The sequence below is a fragment of the Hemiscyllium ocellatum genome, chromosome 7, assembly GCF_020745735.1.
Source record: "Hemiscyllium ocellatum isolate sHemOce1 chromosome 7, sHemOce1.pat.X.cur, whole genome shotgun sequence".
Classification (NCBI taxonomy): domain Eukaryota; kingdom Metazoa; phylum Chordata; class Chondrichthyes; order Orectolobiformes; family Hemiscylliidae; genus Hemiscyllium; species Hemiscyllium ocellatum.
Window position 1 is genome coordinate 93098336 of NC_083407.1, and position 17132 is coordinate 93115467.

General features: G+C 39.5%; 1 protein-coding gene across 2 annotated transcripts in view; it reads right to left on the reverse strand.

Annotated features, from left to right (window-relative positions):
- The window catches only part of vps8 (VPS8 subunit of CORVET complex), a 543230-nt gene that overhangs the window by 381226 nt on the left and 144872 nt on the right, over positions 1 to 17132 (reverse strand). For both annotated transcript variants that reach the window (XM_060827508.1, XM_060827507.1), the window contains 3 exons: positions 11058 to 11100; positions 9688 to 9760; positions 5706 to 5825 (listed from right to left, as the gene is read on the reverse strand). In XM_060827508.1, the coding sequence (XP_060683491.1) occupies positions 5706 to 5825; positions 9688 to 9760; positions 11058 to 11100 (236 nt within the window). The remainder of the gene's footprint in view (positions 1 to 5705; positions 5826 to 9687; positions 9761 to 11057; positions 11101 to 17132) is intronic.

Consider the following 17132-nt stretch of genomic DNA (forward strand, 5'->3'; position numbering starts at 1 on the left):
TGGTACCATCACAGAATCTCCAACCATCAATATCCTGAGAGTTCCCAGGAACCAAACTGACCAAGCTATGTACATACATAGTGGCTACAATAATAAGTGAAAGGATAGGAATACTGCAGCAATTAATTAGTCTCTTGGCTTTCCAAAGCCTGCCCATAACCTACACAGCACACGTCAAGAAGGTGATAGAATATTCCACATTGCCTGGATGAATGTAGCTCCAAAAATACATAACAAGACTGACACCATCCAGAACACCACATCCACAAATGCCACTACCTCAAACAACTTCGCTCACTGGCAGCAGTATGTCCTGGACCATCGATGAGATGTACTGCAAGATTCACCAAATCTTCCAAATCAACAATCACTTCCATACAGAAGGACAAAGGGAGCAGACATTGTGGAACACCACTACCTGCAAGTATCCCTCCATGTCATTTACTATTGACATGAACATATATCGTCATTCCTTTGGTGTCCATAAGACAGGAATAAACAGGAACAGAAATAGACCATTCAGCCACTGAACTTGCTCTGCGAGTCAAAAGGATTATAGCTGATTCACTTTCCTGCTCTCTCCCCACAACCTGCGATACACCCACTGATCACGAATCTATCTATCGCAGCCACAAAATGCACAAAAATATAGCTCTCTGTGGCAGGAGTTCCAAAGACTCTCAACTCTCAAAAGAAATTCCTCCTTAGTCTTAAATTGGTTCTTCTTTTGAGACTATGCTTTCAGGTCCAGAGAGGGGATTATCCTCTCAGGATTTACTCTGTCAACCCCTTCAAGAATCCTTATGTTTCAATGGGATCATCTCTCATTCTTCGAAACTCCAGTGAATCCAGTCCCAATCTGTTTAATCATTGCTGATAAGGCAATCCCTCTATACCAAGCATCATGCTAGTGAACTTTCTCTGAACTGCCTCCAATAAAATGATATCTTTCTTTCAATAACGGGATGAAAATTGCTCACAGTATTCCAGGTGTAGCCTCAACAACACCTTGTACAATTATAGGAAGACTTCCCTACTCTAATACTCCAAACTACTTGAAGTAAGGTCTAACATTTCATTAGCCTTCTTGACTACCTGCTGCACCTGTGGGCTAGTTTTCTGTGTTTCATTCACAAGTACTTCCAATTGGCAGGTGGGACTAGACTGGGTTGGGATATCTGGTTGGCATGGATGGGTTGGACCGAAAGGTCCGTTTCCATGCTGTACATCTCTATGACTATGACTATAGTCATAGTCTTTTGTGTTGCACCTTTATGTAGTTTTTCTCCATTTATAATGATATGCTGTTTTTTTGTTCTCCCTTCCAAAATGAGAAACTTTGCATTTTCCCACATTATACTCCAGTTGCCAACTTTTTGCCCACTTACATAAACTATCAATGTCTCCCTGCAAACTGCTCGCATCCCTCTCACAACCTGCCTTTCCACCTATTTTTGTGGCGACTGCAAATGTGGCTGCAGCACATTCACTTCCTTCCTCTAAGTCATTGTAAAAATTTACGGACCTAGCACTGATTCTGTAGAAACCCACAAGTTGCCAACCTGAAAACCTGCCCTTGGGTCAAAATCACGAAGTCCTACCGCAATGGCATTGTGGGTCTGCCTACAACACGTGGACTGCTTAAATTCAAGGAGGTAACTCAACATGATCCTCTCGTGAGTATCTAGGGGCAGGCAATAAATGCTATCCAAACCAGTAATGCCCACATCCCATGAGTGTTTTTGTTTTTTTTTAAAATAGTGCCATTTTACACAAATGATTAAAGTTAAGATGACTCTCACAATATTCAGTTAAAATATAGGGGAACCAGATAGTTAGACAACACCTCCTCAACAAGTATTTTGTAGGTTATACAATCATGAACTTTAATATTATAAAGTATACATAAATGCCTAAGTGCAGTATGCTTATAGGAATAACTGTCAACAATTAAGAATACAAAGATAGAACAAAGATTTGTTTAAAAAAAAACACTTCATCACAATCTAAAAGACATCCCCAAGCACCTCAAATCATCAATTTAATAGCTTATTCTCAGCTGCGGTTGTCAATGCAGACATAAACAGTCAATTGATCATATGTTTGGATGTTGACAATGTTCCCAAGTCGATTGATAGCTTTGATGATGTTTTAAGAAGTATTTATTGGGAAACAATCATTTTCTGTACTTCTTCAATCACAGTGCATAATTTCAAGCTTGAACATTTCATAAAGCAATGGGGCATGAGGTAAGTTTAAACCATTTTCTGCTTCTTGTAATATCTCAATTCACCTGCACCATTTTTCTAAATTAGCACTCTGTCACATTAACATCCCTACACAACAATATGTACTTAGGCATAATTACATTGGTACAATTAGCAAGCTCTTTGGCATTTAGTCAACAGAACAGCACTGACTACTCATGAATTGAAATTAATCTCTGCTTTCTATTGAAAAGAAGGCTATGAATAACATCATAATTCAGTTTGTGCATAAAATCATGCAATTAGCAACTGTGAAGGGAAGAATTTCAACAAAAACATTCAGTAATGAAATAAATAATGAATTGCAATGAAGTTGAGGCATTATTCAAAACTTGTTTAAAATTCATAAATCAAGAAAAATGAATTTTCATTTTATTGAAAGGAGAATGAAACAAGATGAGACAAGTGAATGAACAATTGAACATTGCCTTGCTGAGAGTACACTTGGAATACTTTGCACAGTTTTGTTTTCTCAGTTGGAAAAGATGCAGCACTGTGTGTGTTTCAGGAGTTTAAGGGCTGCAGAGGAGGAAATGAGAAAGGGCAATATTGCTCAGGGATTCATTAGTGAAGGAAGTAAACAGGTACTTCAGTGGTCACAGACGTGAAACCAGAGAAGTGTGCTGCCTTGCAGGTGCCACATTCAAGGGTTTCACGAATAAAAGTCCAGGACGTTTTTAGTGGGAAGAAGAATAACCAAAGGTCATCACCCATGTTGAGACCAATGACGTAGGGAAAAAAGAGAAATGAAGTCTTGCGAGCAAACTTTAGGGAATCAAGTCGGAAAGTGAAAAGTAGGATTTCAGTGACAGTAGTCTCAGGATTATTACCACTAATACACATCAGTAAATACAAAAGTAGCAGTGAGCAGCTGTATGTGGAGAGACAGTGCAGAAGGGAGCACTTCAGCTTCCCTAGGCAAAAGGACCATTTCTGGGGATGGTGGAATACTTGAACAGGTTACAACTGAACAAGAAGGGGACAGACATCCTCACCGGGAGGTTAATTAATGTTATTGGGGTTGATTTTGACTCAACTGGTAGGGGAATGGGATCCTGACAACTTGTGACATCTGAAGAGATCAGGTTGAAACATTTGCAGCAATCTTCAGCCTGAAGGATGGAGTGGTTGATCCATCTTGGCCTCCTCCAGTGGTCCCCAATGTCACAGATATCAGTCTTCAGCCAATTCAATTTACTCCACATGATATCAAGAAATGGTTGAAGTCACTGGACACTGCAAAAGGCTACTGGCTCTGACAACATTCCGGCAATATAGAACATAACAGTGCAGTACAGGCCCTTCGGCCCTCGATGTTGCACCGCCCTGTCATATTAATCTGAAGCCATCCCACCTACACTATTCCATGTACATCCATATGCCTGTCCAACGACGACTTAAATGCACTTAAACTTGGCGAATCTACTACGTTGCAGGCAAAGCAAGTATGCTACCATAAAGACTAAGAATAAGTCCAAGTCCAGAGAACTCTCAATGTCAAGGGACACAAAGGTTCAGATAAAGAAACAAAGAGAAGCTTGTGGGAAATATTGAGGGTTCAATATGGTGGAGACCGTATCAGAGTATATAATGTGAAACTTGAGGGACAGAAGAGAATTGAAAAGGGAAATTAGAAAGACCAAATGAATGAATGAGAAAGTACTGGAAAGTAGAATAAATGAAAATTCAAAAAGTTTGCTTTTAATATAAAACAGGAAAAGAATAGAAAAGCAAAGAATAGCGTCTTATGTTAGTCTTCATAATGGAAACATATAATGCAGATATAGAGATTAGATTGGAGAATTGTAAAATATTAGAAGAAACAGTGAGGGAGGGAGTGAGCGAGTGAGTGAGCAAGCAAGCATGAGAGAGAGGGAGAGTGGGAGAGTGAAAGAGAGCGAGAGCAGAAGTGAGAGAGAAGAAAGCTGCAGACCCCAGATGAGATGCATCTTAGGCTGGTGAAGAAGGCAAGGCAAGAGATAAGAGGGGGTCTGGCTGAACTTTCAAATCCTTGCCACAGGCGAGGTACCAGATGACTGTTAACGTTATCCCGTTATTGAAAAGCATAGACCGGGAAATTATAGGGCACTCAGCACCTAACCTAAATGAACAGCAGTGGCTCACAAAGGGAACTTACCACTACACTGAAGGGCAACTAGGATGGCAATATGATCCCAGTCGAAGTAATTACTGAACAAGTCAGATGCCAGACTGAAATCTGTATTGATAGATGGCATTTTATTTTGTTTTGGCTTTAACACAGCAGTCTCTCACTGAAATACAAGCATACAATGCTGCAGATTTATCAAATGAACCAAATTATCCAATCAGCCAGAATAAATTAAGGTAACATAGAATAAAGCAAGGTATTTACTTTTAACAAATTCAGACTTTTAACACCCAGATAAGGTATAATGCCATTAATTCCAGGAGCATCACCCTATACAATAATTTCCATCTAAGGAATTCAGGGAACTGTGTCAAAAACAAGAAAATGGATAAAGTTTCATTCTCACTCTAAGCAATGTATGTTTCCCCTCAGCTTAAAAAAACCTGTCCAGAAATTTCTAGCAGATCTTGAATTATCTAGACACTTGTCTATCTTGTTTTGTTGTAAAGTCCTAAACAAAAAAAAATTAAGTTGACAAAGCCGTCATAATCTATTTAAAAGAAATCATCATGGCTATAGATTTCCTTACAAGTTAATTGATAACTAGAAACCTAAATATTACTCAAACATCACTGACTCAAATTTCAAACCACAAACTTAAAATAAATCATATTAAAAGTTTATATAAATGAACGTTTGTCTCACAAGCTACACAGACAGGGCACCTCTTTCTGTTCTGCAACTTGTCTATGGTTCTAAGCTTTTAAGCCATTAAGAATCAGAGGAAAGGCCAAAGTTGTGGGGGAAGGAAACAAACCAAAACTATCTGGCACTAGCACAGTGGCTCAGTGATGAGCACTGCTGCCTCACAGAGCCCGGAACTCAGCTTTGATTCCCACCTCGAGTGACTGTCTGTGTGGAGTTTGCACGTTCTCCCCATGTCAGTGTGGGTTTCCTCTGGATACTCCGGTTTCTTCCCACAACACAAAGATGCACAGGTTAGGTGAATTGGCCATGCTAAATTGCCCATAGTGTTAGGTGCATTAGTCATTTGGAAATGGGTCTGGGTGAGTTACTCTTCAGAGGGTCGGTGTGGGCTTGTTGGGCCAAAACGCCTGTTTCCACACTGTAGGGAATCTAATCTAATCTTCTTTACCTTCATTATATCTATTTTTATGATAAAAGACTTCATAAAGCAGCATCTCTATTTGATTAAGGAAACTTAATTTAATTTTCTCACTCTTATGTGCACGTGCAACATTAGTGAAGAAATATAAATAGTTCAAATGGAACTATGACTAAGGTCAATGAAAATAAAAATCTCTCACCAGTGCCAATACATTGAGGAATTCTCGAGTGTCAAAGTGAAGCAGTGTTCGAATCTGAGGATACAACTCTTCATCAGAAGCTACTTCAGTGGAATGCAAGCGAATCAGAAATTCAAAGACCTGAATCCAGCCCAGAAACACAAAGGAGAAAACACGTGAATCAAATAGGTGTGAATTAGCATAATTTAGGTGTACCTTTATTCAAATGCTACATATAAAATGTTTTATTTTCAAGGAAAGGTTTCAGAATACAAGATGCCCATTCAACAATGGCACAGGAGCACGTCCAGCATAAAACCCAAGCTAATTGCTGGTGGAGACACATTCTGGCTGCAATGTTAAGTATATAGTAAATCTTTACAATACAGCACCAAAAAAAAGCTATTCTTCCTGCCTGCCATAAAGTGTGGATCCAGTGGTGGATCCAGTGGTGGATGAAATGGGATGATCATAAATCACCTTGGATGAGAGATGTACAACTGCTATGAAAAATTGTCAAAAAAGCACCAAATTCATTGGTTGTTATTTGACAGTGGAACCATGTTTGTGCTCTGTCACCTGAGGTTAGAATGAATTACTTTGGCTTGTTGTCTGAAGCATGCCATTCTTGTCCAGTAATTCATATGCATGCGTAACCAAAGGAAAAAGACTGCATGTAATGCCTGCCAGGACACTCCAATCCCAAAGTATGACAAAGAGCTCTAATTGTTATGCAGGAACAAAACCCAGCTCAAGAATCTGGCACCTAATTGAGATGTTAATCATATCTCAAGTTTAATTAATTATATGGAGTAGGAGGGCATTAAATCGGGGTTTCATAATATGCACACACACACTCATTTTACTGTGGTGTGGTTGAGTTGGGAGGTTTAATGTTCAACTCAGTAAATGCTTGTGGAATTGTGAAAAGATTGGCTCAAGTGCCATCCTTCAACAACTGGCTTTCCAGGATTGAGCTATGGGTGTTCTTTTAATATCAGCGAGCTGGTTTCATCATTATCCTGAAAGAGACACGGGGAATGTGACATGAACTAAGCACGTGAAACAAGGGAAAAAGGAGAAGCAAACACAGGATTTCTTTTTCTTCAAATCTTATTGCAATTAATTTTAAATATAGGCTAGTTAACGAGTCTTGTATCGGAATGGATTTTATTAAAAATCATAGGCTTTTGAAGCAACTTGCCTAACTAGAATAGGCACAGCATGAAACTTTTAAGCAGGATCTTATAACTAGTCATAACTGTAATTCTGGGAGAAGCTTAAAAAAATATGGTCAAGTGGGGCATGAGAAACAGCAGAGTTAAATTCTCAAGGATGAAAGAGACATGAAAATATCAACAGCATAACGAAGAAAACAATATGTGCACACAGAGCTGGTGAACTTAAGAAAGCCCTTCCACAGTGACTAAAATAATAATACAATCACACTATTCCCAAAAATGTCAAATTGTAGACAATTGTAGACAATCGTAGCTGTAGTATACATCGATATCAACAGAAGAACCTTAAAAGGTGAAAATATGATTGTTGTGTAACATAGACTGCGTACAATATTGAATATTCACCTTACAGACATGCCACAAGATAAAAGAGCTTCTAGGTCTCATGTTTACAAATCATATTTTGAAGATTTTCTAAGAAGCTGGCTCTGGAAGTCTATGTAAGATTTGCAGTCAGCAAATCAATTCCTTTCTTGAGGCCTGTCTTCCAACATTTCATTTCTCCACATTATATCCTTTTTGAACAGGTGGAGGCAAATCTTTATGATGTTTGAGATATGCCTGTTCACACACCCATTCATCACCTCTGCACAAAGGTAAGCTTCTATTATTATCATTGCCACATCCATAAAGTACTGAGAGTTGGGAGACTGGAATCAGATCCTTCCACACTGACTCAGTATATTAATTCCAATATGTGTATTCACTGCTTGTGCATGTGTCTAATGCAGAACTGCAAAGTCAAGGCCACTGATTCAACTTGCAGTTCCTTAATGTGGCTACTCTTGACACTCCGACTCCCTATTCCAAAACAGGAGGGCCTATATCTTGGCAAAGAATACTGATCATCTCTGTGAGAGCAACATCATAAATCACAATCTTTTCAGTCAGCCAACCTATGTAGTGAAATTGTTAAGGAATCATTATCTCCTGATTATCTTAATGTCTGGGAACAATAGTTTCTCCAGAAAGCACACTGCAAAAGATGTTGTTTGCAGTGACTACATTGCAACAAGATTCACAAAAATCACAACAATCTTATAGTTTGACAGCCATGGCAGCATAAACTATTTCTACCACATGTTGAGCATGAATCTGGTTTCCTTTAAATATATACAGCTGGCTGAGACACAATGGGCATATTAGAATCTTTCTGTACCATGCTAGTCTATGATTCCACGTAAAATAATCACTTCCATAATTAATAAAGATCTCAGAGCCTCTTCAGTTATTGATAGATTTCTCCAAAACCACAAACGCAGATGGAATTGTTCAACGCTAAGCTTATTAATATAGTTCTTAGAGGTCACTTGATAATTCATCGTGACAAATTATGCCAATGCATGTTTCAAAATATAAGAGAGGCGTACCTTCGAAAACAAGAGGAAAGTATTCAACCCACCAACCGGCTGAAACCATGTGTTTCTGGCGGATATTGTGGGGAAGTCACTTTTCATTTTTGTGGAATGGCTGTATTTTTCTCCTCTTGGAGCCAGTAGCCAATGTCCACTTTGAGGTCATTCCCTTACAATCCCAGCAACAGATGCAGCCAGTAGATCTATATTTGCTGACAATATTGCATTTCTAGTCCAGACAGATGACACACACAAGCACGAACCATCAGTAAATTCATTTGTTCTTGAAGACGAGAATAGATTATGCATATATGTTACAGGAGAGTTCAATAATGGAGGAGTGATTTTCCACAATGCGGTATAGTTACCATACGTGGATGCACAGGTGGAGCCAATCACGTGACAGACAGACTGCAGGAAGGAATCTTTGTATACGACAATGACAGAACCACATTCCATGCATTTTGATGTCAGCATCGATGCATGAGCCACTGACAAGGGATTGGGGAGGTGAGGTGGAGGATTAGAACCTGGGGGTGAGGGGGACACAGGCCAACAGGGAGACTGCTCAGAAACGTTTCTGCACCGGAACAGAGGAGAGTGGGCCGACAACAGGGAGCAGTAAGGTGAAATCTACACTTGGAGCTCACCTCCATTTTGCCTGAAAATAATGGGAAGGCTGGAGAATACTGGGATAGAGGGGAAGGCTGCTCATAGAAAATAAACTTTGTATGTGCGGCCTATTTTACTATACATCCTGCAGCGCCATCTTTAGCTTCTCCTTTCATCAAGTTTCTTTTATAAGAAATTCAGCCACTCAATAAATAGGGCTACTCCAGGGATTCAATACTCACAGCAACAACCATCAATACTAATAGCAATCTGCTGTCACGTGCTGCTTGATATCCTGGTGTCTCAATGGCATCAACATAATTTGCATATTCACAAAATGCTATCGCAGCAGCTCATATTTGAAATGTAACCTTGTGACACCCAGTGCGTTAGAAATGCTGATCTGGAAGACCAATAATTTACTGAAATACATGACCCTGCACAATCCAGTGAGGTCAGTCCAATTGTACACAGTCCATATGTGTTAATATACAATACCAGACAGAGCAAAAGTACTTCTATCAAATCTGAATACCCACTCTGAGCCGTATCATTATACAGCGATATTGCAAGCAGGGAGGGCATCTCCTCAGACGTAAGATAAGAGAAGATGAAAAGTGCACTCTCTGAAGCCAGCAACTCAAGCATCAGCCAACGTCAGGGAGTAGCAGCTTACCAGCCTTCCAAATTGCAAAGATAAAAGTACGAAGTCTACATCACACGAAGCCTTTGCACAGAATCTAGAGTGCAGGATAACCTTGCCGATATAATGACTTCTTGCTGAAATTTGCTCACCTGATGCTTCACTAATGGGACAAGATCTTCTGGAACATTACCGAGTGGGTAAGCACGTCCAGCAAGGCAGCAGCTGCAAATGGAAAATAACATCAATTATTCTAGAGCTGTTTAGGAAACATTGAAACTGGCTTTCAAAACGAAAAGCTAGCACCAAAATAGTACAAATTTATTATCATTAATGAAACATCAATTGAGTTAAAAAGTCAGCAGCCATGATCTACTAATAAAATCAATAAAATACAACTGGCTGTTTGAAGTCTATCATTAAAGTCACTTTCTACTTTGTGTCTGCATTGGTTTCCTCCAGATGGTCCGGTTTCCTCCCATAGTCCAAAGATATGCAGGTTCAGGTTGATTGGGCAATACAGCATAGCCCATCGTGTCCAGGGATGTGTAGGTTAGGTGGATTGGCCATGAGAAATGCAGGACTACAGAGATAGCATAAGGGGTTGGTCTAGGTGGGGTGATCTTTGGAGAGTCAGTATGGACTCGATGTGCCAACTGGCCTGCTTCCACACCGTAGGGATTCTATGATTAAGATGTCCTGCATTTGCATGGAAATGGAAATTAATCTCACCATAAGCAAGAGAGAAATCATAGCAGCATTAAAAACATTTTCTTTGCGTACTTCTATTTACTAATGCTCAAGTAGGGAAAAATGACAATTTAGCTGACAGTCTGTTGGGAGTAGATTTAGAGTGGTGAGTAGAGAGTGGAAAGCACCCACGCGGAGCCTTGTCATTGTATTCCCAAATATTTCACCTCAATAGCTGGTTGAAGAAGCTGAGATACTCAGAACACCGAATCTAAATAAATATCTGAATACATTCTTTGCGATTCAACTTTGAACATGTTACTCAGCTTTAATTAACAAAATACTTCAACTGATTGAATTCTGAGAGGCACCCGAGGAAGATTATGGAAACCAATGATTCAACGTTTCCATGAATAAAAGAACACAACTTCAAAGATTATTATATAATTGGATTCGAATTCATGATTGCAAATAGCAATGTCTGAGGATTTCCAAAGGTTCAGAATATAATATCATGCTTATTTTACTATTTTAAGATTATTAGTCATAGTACATCAGTACAGGGAATAAAGAAAATCAATAAAACTTCATATTTGTTATAAATTCTTTCCTTGCTTGAGATTTTGACCCTACTCTCCAGTCCAGAGTTAATAAAAGTAATCATACTGTATTGAAATCATAGCAAACACTAATTTTGGGAAGATGCAAGGAACCTTTGCTTTTCAACATCTGGACAAAGAATATTGTTGGATGAAATGATGCTCAGTGAGCTAAAACGTTTAGACATTGAGTCATCTTATTCATATTGCCAAATGTATAAAACAAGGCTTACCTTATGTATACCAGTATTTTATTACCCATGACAACTTGCTCATCTGCAAACATCAAAACATGATATGATTACTTCATTCATAAAACATTAATCCATTCCAATTCTAGATTCTGTCAACTCAAATGTTTTGGCGTATTGAATTTAGTGACAGGATATTAGGAAAGGCTTTATACTGAACCAAATGGAACATGGTCCACCAGTCAGGAAGGATGTATTGTTTGCCAATCATCTCCCATTTGCCGTAACATGTAACTCTATGTTGCAGCAGGTAATGCAAAACAAAGATCAAGCATACCAGGTGTGACGATGTTGCTCCTATGACAAAGTTATTCTGTCCTTGGTTTTTTTGAGAGTCATCGTAAATGCAAAGGTTCTGATGTGTCTCATTTGTATGGGGTTGAGGGCCAATTTAGTTAAAGCTAACAGATACTGCCTTAGGCACAAGGTTTTTGAGTTTTTAAAAACACTTGTACAATGAAAGGGGAGTGGGCAGTTCTCTCAGTTCAGCATTTCACTGGTTTGTTTTAGAAAAAAGAACAAAGAAAATTTACAGCCCAGGAACAGGCCCTTCGGCCCTCCAAGTCTGAGCCGGCCAAATCCATTATCTAAACCTATTGCACAATTCCTAAGGATCTGCATCCCTCTGGTCCCCACCTATTCATGCATCTGTCCAGATGCACCTGAAATGAATCTATCTCATGCCTGCCTCTACTATGTTTGCTATCAACGCATTCCAGGCACCACCACCCTCTGTGTAAAGTACTTTCTGCATGCATCCCCCTTCAACTTTTCTCCTCTCACCTTGAATGTGTGAGCTCTCATTATTGAATCCCTCATTCTGGGAAAAAACTGATCTCTATCCACCCTGTCTATACCTTTCATGATTTTGTAGACCTCAAATCAGGTCCTCCCTCAATCTCCTTTTTTCTAATCCTCACCTACTCAACCTCTCTTCACAGCTAGCACCTTCCATACCAGGCAACATCCTCGTAAACCTTCTCTGCACCCTCTCCAAAGCATCCACATCCTTTTGGTAATGTGGTGACCAGAACTGTACACAGTATTCTAAATGCAGCCGAACCAAAGTCTTGAACAATTTTAACATGACCTGCCAGCTCTTATACTCAATACCCGGTTTGATGAAAGCAAGCATACCGTATGGCTTCTTGACCAATCTATCCGCTTGTGCAGCCACCTTCAGGGTACAATGAACCTGAAATCCCAGAACTCTCTGCTTATCAACTTTTCCCAAGGCTCTTCCATTTACAATATAGTTTGCTCCAGAGTTAGACCTTCCAAAATACATCACCTCACATTTGTCCGGATTGAACTCCATCTACCAATTCTCTGCCCAACTCTCCAGTTTATCTATATTCTTCTGTATTCTTTGACAGTCCCCTATGCTATCTGTTACTCCACCAAACTTCGTGTCATCTGCAAACTTAATGATCAGACCAACTGTGCCCTCTTCCAGATCATTTAAGTATATCACAAAGAACAGTGGCCCCAACACTGATTCCTGTGGAACACCACTGGTCACCTTTCTCCATTTCGAGAAACTCCCTTCAACTACTACTCTCTGCCTCCTGTTGCTCAACCAGTTCTTTATCCACCTCGCTAGAACACCCTGCGCACCATGTAACTTCACTTTCTCCATTAGTTTACCATGGGGAACCTTATCAAATGCCTTACTAAAGTCCATATATATGACATCTACAGCCTTTCCTTCATCTTTAACTTGGTCACTTTCTCAAAGAACTCTATTAAGTTGGTACGGCACGATCTCTCCCACACCAAACCATGTAGCCCATTCCCTTCCAAATGTAAATAGATCCTATCCCTCAATATCTTCTCCAGCAACTTTCCAACCACTGACATCAGGCATACTGGTTTGTAGCTACCTGGAATATCCTTACTACTCTTCTTAAACAGGGGGACATTACCAACTCTCCAATACTCCGGCACTTCACCTGTGTTTACAGATGTGTTTTGTTTGCAGCTGCTGGTCAAATTTTAGACTGGAATTTACCATTTTTGACAAAGGGGTGTTTATGGGGATGTTGCTAGTATTTGGAACAGCATCATTAAGTTGCAATAGAATCAATTGGGTTTTCAGATGTTATGTTATTCTATATTCTGTTCTGTTTTGTTCGTGTATTAACAAACTCTGTTTTGTTTCACATGGAGTAGTTTGGCCAGCTACATCACTCATTGAACATAAACTTTTGACCTACTTAAAACAACTGGAAAAGTTAGGGTCTGTGCTACCGCCTTGAAATTTTTGGGGGGGGGGGGGGCTCTGGCCTGGTTCATAACACCAGGGTCAGGAGATTTATCTGACCTCTGTCATTTATGGTGATTGATGAACAGGAAGATAATGGGAAAGCACAATTAAACAAAAATAGTACTTGGTTCAGTAACTCAAAACTATAACTGTTCAAAGGCTGAAGTGACAGTATAGCTCAAAAGGAATAATACTTCAGCAAGGGGAATACTGCAAAACCTGAGCATTTGCAATTCAAAGTGCATTACATCAGAGGTCAATTGCATTGTGAAAGTGTCCAGTAATATCAATTTTGCAAATAACACTGTTGGATTCATCTTTTTATAAAGCAAATATGATACTCAACCAAATTCAGTGAAAAGTTTAGATTTCAGGATACATCATGATCCACTGGCACCTTTCTGATAGAATGATGAACCTTCTCAGGTAAGCACGAATGCTTCCAGGGTGTATAGAGTCATAATCAATGAGGTGTACAGCACGGAAACAGACCAACTCGTCCATGCTGACCAGATATCCTAATCTAATCTGGTCCCATTTGCCAGCAATTGGCCCATATCCTTCTAAACCCTCCCTATTCATATACCCATCCAGATGCCTTTAAAATGCTGCAATTATACTAGCCTCCACCATTTCCTCTGGCATCTCATTCATTTTACGCACCACCTTCTGCGTGGTAAAGTTGCCCCTTACATCCCTTTTATATCTTTCCCCTCTCATCCTAAATCTATGCCCTGTAGTTCTGGACTGTCCCATCTCAGGAAAAGACTTAGCCTATTTACCCTATTCATGCCCCTCATAATTTTGTAAACCTCTATAAGGTCACCCTGCAGCCTCCAAAGCTCCAGGGAAAACAGCCCCAGCCTGTCCAGCCTCTCCCTATAACTCAAATTCTCCAACCCTGGCAACATCCTTGTAAATCTTTTCTGAACCCTATCAAATTTCACAACGTCCTTCCAATAGGAAGGAGACCAAAATTGCACGCAATATGCCAACAGTGGCCTCACCAAAGTCCTGTACAGCCACAACATGACCTCCCAACTCCTGTACTCAATACTCTGACCAATAAAGGAAAGCATACCAAACACCTTCTTCATTATCCTGTCTACTTGTGACTCCACTTTCGAGGAACTATGAATCTGCACTCCAAGGTCTCTTTCTTCAGCAACACACTGCAGGACCTTATCATTAAGTGTTTAGTCCTGCTAAGATTATTTCAAATAGTAGGGGGAGATCCTCCAGTTTGCTGGACAATATCAGGATTTATAATATGGTGTCTGATTCCAGGGGTGCACACAAATTCTATGCTAACCATGAAATAGAAGTCCAACAAATAAATAAATGTGAAAAGGGACCAAAATCTAAATAGATTGCTGTTTAAACAACCTAGTGGGCAGCACGGTGGTTAGCACTGCTGCTTCACAGAGCCAGAGACCCGGGTTCAAATCCCGCCTCGGGCAACTGCCTGTGTGGAGTTTGCACATTCTCCCCGTGCTCCGGTTTCCTCCCACAGTCCAAACATGTGCAGGTTAGGTGAATTGGCCGTGCTAAATTGCCTGTAGTATTAGGTGAAGGGGTAAACATAGGGGAATGTTGCTCTTCGGAGGGTCGGTGTGGACTTATTAGGCTGAAGGACCTGTTTCCACACTGTAAGCAATCTAATCTAAAATTCTATGAACCAGAGGCCGCCTTCTGTGCTGAATTATTCAATGATTTACTGCTGAGCCTTTTTTTCAGAGCCACTGATGGTCAAAGTAAAATTTTCAGAAATGGAATAACAAACAGTAACAAGAAAATCCTGTGCATTCCACATTAAATAGTGCACCTGCTTTGTTTCTTTTAATAGTGAAATTGCAAATTAATAAGTTAAGAAATGCATACTGGCAGATGTAAAACCATGGGTCACAAATTTACATAACTTATTGTTGGCAGCACTATATAGGCTTAATGTATGCTGAATGACATTTTAGTAGAAAGTAGAGGTAGTAGTTAAAAAGAAACAAGGTGAGGGTTTAGGGAAACCTGCATTGTATTTATAAATTAGAAATAAACATGCTTATCAAATCAATTTAGCATTGTAGAGGATGCAAATTTGAAACACATGATCATCTTAATTACGAAGTAAAAGAGTACCACTGAGGGAATGAAAGTGTAATTCCTTGAGTTGAATTTAATAATAATGATGTTCTTTACCAGGTAAACCTAGTGAGACTGCTCAGGGATCATGTCGGGCCTGAAATGTGGAAGCCAGGAGATGCTTATTGACTGATTAGCTGTAAGAGAATACTGCAGCAGCAAAATGTCAAACAAGTGAACAAGAAGTTGTCATTAGCGTTTATCAAATCCATTACAGTGGTAAAGCCTACTGCATTTTTATTTTTCTGTATTTTCAGCCAGTCATCTAACAATCAATTTTAGTGTGATTTACATAGCTGTTTTTTCTGCAATAATGGGGTGTATACGATTGGAGCTCTGGCAGAACTAAGCAGCAGAATGGCCTGTGGACTAGTGACCACTCATCAATGAATAAGACCTTCTGCCTGCCAACTACTGCCTGTCAATCTCTCCCGGATAGCTCAACAGAATTGGGTATGAATGTTTTGGGAGAAACTATCAAACATCTTTGAGGAGGAACATCTTTGCTCTGCATGTGAAAAGCCTGAAAATAGTCAGTTTTGATTTCCCTTAATGGTGATTGTAATCTGTGGGTCTTAACCACTAACACAGAGACTTTACAAGTGTGAACCAGTACTCTGTACCTTTGACAAGTATGTGAAAATATCTGGACAAGGAGAATCAAGAAGCAGCACATCCTTACCAGCTGAAAGGACCATCTCAATTAAACATCTACTACCTTCCTTGTCTTTCCCACTGCCAGAACACCGATATTATTTTCTTATTTGTATGCAATGTATTCAGGAGGAGTTTAGAAGAGCAAGAGAGTTTTCACTGGTAACGTGATTGAACGTAATTGTTCATCTGTAGCTCGAATCTATTAATTTGCAATAAATAGTAATCCTTGTTAAATGCAGAAACGTGGTTTGTGGTTTTCTGTCAACCTCTGTCTAAAATACAAGTAAATTGGATAATTCTGTGATTTAACTTTTGTGATGGTTCTAGGAATAGTAGGACATGATTTCCAATTCACTCCCCAATGAGGCGTACCTTAGCACGGTATGTGTATCTATGTACCTACAGCACATAGAATGCAGTGCTTTAAGATGGCAGTTCAGCATCACTACCTTTTGAAATGGCATTAAACACAGATAATAAATGCTGGTCTAATCATGACAACTGTTTCCCACGAATGAATTGATAATGTGATTAAATGAGAAAGAAGCACAGGCAATGTTGGAGGTATGAGATGGAAATAGTATTCCAGATGAATAAGTGAAATGAAGTCAAAAAGTGTTATCCATCAGACATCTAGTACCTTGGCTACACAAATTGAAGATAAACAGGACTTCAAAGTGAACTTCCAATTGGGATGGTATTGATAAAAGTCAAAAAGCAAGTTCAAACAGTCATAAAGTTTTAGAAAATGCAGGAAATTTCCTTTATAAACAGAGACCTCAAACACAAACTGAAGTTTTACATAATATGGCAGAGTGCAACAGAAGACAGAGTGCGTTAGAAACAGGAATCTGCTGTCCTCCTACAACTGAAATATAATTTAACGTTCCCTGCACAAATGAAAAGAGTGATTCAGTCCTGTAACATTCAACTGTTGAAGTAGTTGTAAGAAGCAGCAAACAGTAAGAGACACTGGTTCAGTTAGGTTTATATTCACC